Raw genomic sequence first — 5,615 nt, 5'->3', positions numbered from 1 at the left:
ACAAATAGTGCAAATTAGTCTTTATTTTTATCGTTGTATTTAAATGATCCTTACCTCAGTTTATTCATTAAATTTAAGCAATTAAATATATATTTTAAAAAGTAAAATACCAATACTTAAATGTATTCACACTTGTTTGTATAACAATAACAAGTTTTAGCCTTATTTTTTAAATAACTACAAAAGATTTTATGTTTGTTTTGCTTTTAGCCAAAAAACATAAAGTAAACTTTTTCGCAATATCTGTCGGATGTATTGATTTTAAATTATTTAATATATTAGATATAGGACTGTGAAAATAACATTTAAAAACTACTTTTTATTATTTAGACTTTTTAAGTATGTTTTTATCTGTTTCTGGCCAACAAGTTTTATTTGTAACTTATATATTTTCCAACCAGTCTAAGTGTGCAAATAAAAGAAATGGTAATAAGTTTTGAAAACATTAAAATGGTATAAATTAAAAAATGTCAACAAAGAAAACATTTCAAGTAAGATCATACTTGTTGTAACAGTATATTCGTACAGGAAACACGTGAAAGGTAAGTTTATTGCACTAAATAATATAACAGTCTTCCTTTATAAGTTAAATTGATTAAAAGGTTCCTTATTACGTAAAACACGCAATATCCTTTCAAGTTTCTCTTTTTACCAAACACGGAAATAAGACCATATAAAATTGTGATAAAGTGAAAACATAAGTCTTATTTAGTTTACTTAGTTTTAATGAAGTTATAAAAAGCACTCTTTGAATGACAACTATACTTTAGTCTCAAATTGACAATAAATTCTTTACATTCTAACAATATCTAATCGTAATTTTGAAAAGATAAGAACATTAAAATAAATTTGAAATCATAAAAACAGGTAAACTTTGGTAGTAAAATGAAGCTGGTAGCACTTATTCTTATTGTTCTGGCAGTACAGACTGCACACTGTGGCCGTTTTTGGAGAAAACTGTAAGTTTTTATTAAAAACTGTTACATACAAAACTATAGAAGTTAAAACTTGAACAAAATAAAGTTTTTGTTTTGTTTTTTTGAGCATTAAAACATTTAAAACTTTTCAAACAGCGGGAGGCATGCTCTACATGCTGGAATTAGCTACGGACTTCGCCATTTCGGAGATGAAGTAAGAACTTTTAATTGTCAAAGTTTTACAGTAATTAAAAATGTTTTAGCTTTTAGTAAATATAACAAAAAAATTTATTTCAGGCAGAAGTAGCCGACAGAAAATCTGCTGCTAATGAAGCTTTAAATGAAATGTTTGATTCGATTGGAAAATATGCGACTTACAAAATGGTCAATGACATGAAAGAAATATTAGATCAACAAGAAGGTATGTGTTAACAAATATATAAACTTATAGTGATGGTCTTGGGGAAACTGCTTAATGCTATCTCGATAGGCAACTTTTATTTCTGGCTAAGCCATTGGCGACATTCATTGGCGTCATAGGGGACAACATGAATTACCTGAAGTACAGTTATTTTTGAGACTTAGATGTTTTAACTTATGATTTCTGTTAATTTTAATATCAATACGTACTAAATTTATAATAAAACGACATTCTAGACAGTTTAATAATTTACCTTGCACCATTGTGGCGTATCATGCGTAATCCCTAGTATTAGCACTTGGTTTGGTTTGAAAAAAGCTTAACTGTTTCTAAATAGTTAAGTTAGATTAAAAAAAAGAAAACGATTAAAAATATTGTACTTTGTTTTTTTTTTCTAGTTTTAAATTTTAATAACTTTTCAGCGGAAAATTCTGACAAGATTTTTGATGAGAGCGCAGAAGACGTCAATCAAGCAGAACAAGACGCAAATGATGTTGATGACGTAACAAATAAAGATAACAACCTCGATGAAGAAACCCTGAAACTTCTTGAGCTTTTGGAAGATAAATTGTAGAAAAAGTTCGGATTGATGTTCACCATTGTAAAAACAATAAAGTGTAGAAATAATTTTTCATAACTGTAAATAAAGCAACGTGTAAATATTTTCGCTTGTTATTTTTTATAAAACGTAAACGTAAACGTTTATAAAGTTGAACGGAACGACACTTAACAGAAAAGCACATTGTTTTGTACAAACATTATGCGGTTGTATGACCTCTGTTGTTGTTTAATTTCTACAACTTTTCAATAAATAATATTGAAATACAGTGGCTTAGAAAATATTAAGCTGTCTAATATTTTGACAATAGTACACTTAAGGGTTTTTAAAAAAGATTCATATGGACCTCATGGGGGCCACCTCAGCAAGTCAGAGTCGATAAGCTGTAAAGAGGCCATAATGTTCGTTTAACAATAAAATCTAAGTTTAAGTAGATACTTCTAGGCTTTTTATTGATCATATTTAAGAGCGATCATATTTAAATTTTCTGAAAAAGGGGTGTTTATAAAGATAAGTTTTGGAAAACCTAGTATAAGTTGTGCTTAATTTTACAATACTTAAAAAAATTAAAACTTTTTTTGGAAAATCTTTGACACACTCAAGTTCTAAAAAAACTCTTGTTGTTTTTAAGACAAAAACAAACTTTGGTAGAATAATTATTCTTAATCACGTTGTTTTATAGTTCAAAAACAGGTTTTAATGTCGTTTTGAATATTAATAAAGAAAATATAAACTTTATGTTTATGCATTTTGCAATTTGATATAACCTTAAAAGTGTATTTCTATTTAATTTAAATCAAAATCTAGAAACAAACCAAATAAAACGACTTGTGTTATATTTTCTACTACAGAAGAGAGAAATATAATTAAAAAACAGCTTATGACCCCTAAAATTCCTGAAATTTTTCCATAAATCTAGTATAAGTTTCAAAACTACCATTAAAATCGTCTAATACTTTTTTTGTTCCTCTTCGTCAACTCCAGCATATCTAGTATAAGTTTCAAATAATGACTTTATGGTCCCCTGTAACCGCATTACTGTTTATGGACCCCCAAGTTTCAGTAATGGCCCCCAAGGGGACCACTTGGCCCACTTTGTTGACCCTGGTGTATGCTGAGTTGTATATATGACGTAATAATGTGGTGTTTATAAACCGAACTATTAGCATTTTGTAAAGAAGCGCCATGGCTTAGTTGGTTAAAGCGCCTGTCAAATTCAAATGTCAGGGGTGCATTGCTTTTTTTATGGTTTTATATTAAGTTTTTTTGGTAGTAAACAATAACTTTACTATAGCGAGTAATTGTGAGCTTCTACTTCAAGGTAGAAGATCTGTTTGTAACCCATTAAGCCACATTTATTTCCATAAACGTTAATTACTCAATATGAAAATCACAGAATAAAATTTTTTCTGTCAAAAGTTGAAATCATTAAGCGTTAAATTAAAAGTATGTGTTTATTTGGCCAAATATTTATAAGTTGTTTTATTTCATTTCGAATAGGTTTATAAATATATTATCAACATTATGCTTTCATTTATAAATTTCTCACTAAAAGCTTTTCTAAAATTAAAATCATTATTTTTTTATCATTATTGAGCAGAAATTTAATTTTCTATTTAAGCTGACATTTTAAATCAAATTCAACATTTATATGTTTTATCTTAATATAGTAGCACTACTAGACTAAAGTCTTAAAATGTTAAAATATCGAAATATTTTTTTTTTCAATTTGAAAATTTTATAACCACTAGAATTTTAGTTTTGTACTGAACTTTATTTAATATAGTTTAAATTTTTTTTTTGAAGTTATGTTTAATTGTATCAAAATATCTTTAAAACTAAATTCTATAACTATAAACGTAAATTCAAAATTTAGTTTAATCTATAAAGGTTATTTATCAGCAGTGGCGTCGCGTGGTATTTTTTTTAGGTGGTGCAGAATTTTGAAAAAAAAACCCCTACTTTAAAACTCTTTTTTATCTTTAATAAAGACTTTTTTCTACAACAATTACATTAAATTGCTAATGTAACCTGAGAAATTTTGTTTAGAAATAAAACATTTATTTTTTCAAAAAAAAATTATGTAAAAAATACCTTTAAAAAAAAGGTAAATACTTTGAAATTTTAAGTAAATATAAGAATATAAGAAAAAAAAATATTTTAAGTAATTAACAAGACTCAAAAAGTGTTAGCTTACTTATGAGTATTAATTTTTAAGAAGGCTTTAAAATTTAAACTAACAGTAGAAAAAAAATTGGACTAAACAAATTTTTATTATATTGAAAAACACAGCAACTTTAATAGTTTTTCTTTTGCATCAACTTAATTTAAAAAATATTTGATTAAACATCATACCAGTGGCGTCGCGTGGGGTGTTGCACTGCCGCAACTGCACCACCTGGAAATTTTGTAAGGAAAAAATTAAGTATCTATAATATTTTCGTTATTTTTTAGAACGAAATCTCTCTTAAAACTCCAATTTAGAAAACGACCATTTTGCCCACTTCACTGCCGCAAACTCTTAGCTGACTGCCGCAAATGAACTCAAAAAAGCAAAATTTCTTCAAGAATTACCGCAAAATCAATATCTTGCGGTAAGTAAGCTAAGTTGAAAATTCCCTAAAACAGGACATGCTTAAGTATCATCTACAAGCTATTGTAAACATAAAATAAAAACAAAGCTAAGCTACTGCAAAGGATTAAACTTGAGTTTATGTACTCACATGATTTTTTAAATTTAAACTTGTCATAAATTAGATATTTTGAAAAAAAAATATAAGAAACTTAAATCACCAAAGTCTAAGAAATTCGATTTTTTATTTTAATCTGCATACATAAACTTAACTATAAATAATTATTGTAATCATAAAGTTAATAAAATATTTAAATAAATAATATTTAAATGTAAAATTTGAGTTCTGAAAAAAATGTTAAGCAGTTTATTATAAAACTCTAGTTTACTCTTACAGAAAAATAATTTAGATTTATATTAAATAAAAATTATTATTATTGAAACAGTCACATATTTAAATAAAGTAAATAGCCTTAACTTAAAATATTGGTCTGACCCCCCATGAAACTTTGATTACTTAGAGTAGTTTAACATTTTAGTCTACTTTATATGACTTTTGGTTTAATTTTTACATAAACAAAGCAAAAATTTTAGATAAAATTGTTGAAACATGGTTGCCTTGCCACATAATCAGGATAACTTAGAAATGTTAAAAAAACTCAAGATGACCCAAGATAAATTAAAACTGACCAAATTAGAAAATACTCAGGCTGACTAAAGCAGTTTTAGTTTTTTACTCTGAAAATAACAAGTTTATTTAAAGTTAAAATATAAGTGTTTTACCCCTATGGCAACATGAAAACTAACTAACCAATTTTTTACTGTTATAATGGTTACATTATTATTAATTATCTTTAAATTTCTTGAAAAGTTCAACAGCCTCACCAACTAAACTTTAAAAAGTTGAGCTCCTTAGAAAAATACTCTCATCAAAATGAAAAACAAATTAAATTTAAATACATAAAAGACACCCTTAAAAAACTATTGAATTTTAAACCTCCAACAAAAAAACATTAAGTTTAGAAAAAAAGTTTATAAAAATCTTAAAGTTTGTTGAAAAAATTGTGCAAAATAGTGAGGGGTAAAGGGGGGGGGGGGGGGGGGGATGTGTAGGCACTTTTTTACATGTTGTTCTTATTCTAAGTT

At 26.7% G+C, this 5,615-nt stretch overlaps 1 protein-coding gene across 1 annotated transcript; it reads left to right on the top strand.

Moving 5' to 3' along the window:
- Positions 1-806: 806 nt before the first annotated feature.
- Positions 807-2,000, top strand: LOC145835924 (uncharacterized). The gene is made up of 4 exons (XM_082943683.1): positions 807-959; positions 1,074-1,131; positions 1,215-1,338; positions 1,761-2,000. The coding sequence occupies exons 1-4, from the start codon at positions 886-888 to the stop codon at positions 1,910-1,912; spliced, it is 408 nt and encodes a 135-aa protein (XP_082799809.1). The 5' UTR covers positions 807-885; the 3' UTR covers positions 1,913-2,000.
- Positions 2,001-5,615: the final 3,615 nt, after the last annotated feature.

The sequence above is a fragment of the Thalia democratica genome, chromosome 5 (assembly GCF_965202585.1).
Source record: "Thalia democratica chromosome 5, ktThaDemo2.hap1.1, whole genome shotgun sequence".
In the NCBI taxonomy this organism is placed as follows: domain Eukaryota; kingdom Metazoa; phylum Chordata; class Thaliacea; order Salpida; family Salpidae; genus Thalia; species Thalia democratica.
The sequence above is the reverse complement of the archived record's forward strand: the minus strand, read 5'-3'. Positions and strand labels throughout refer to the sequence as shown.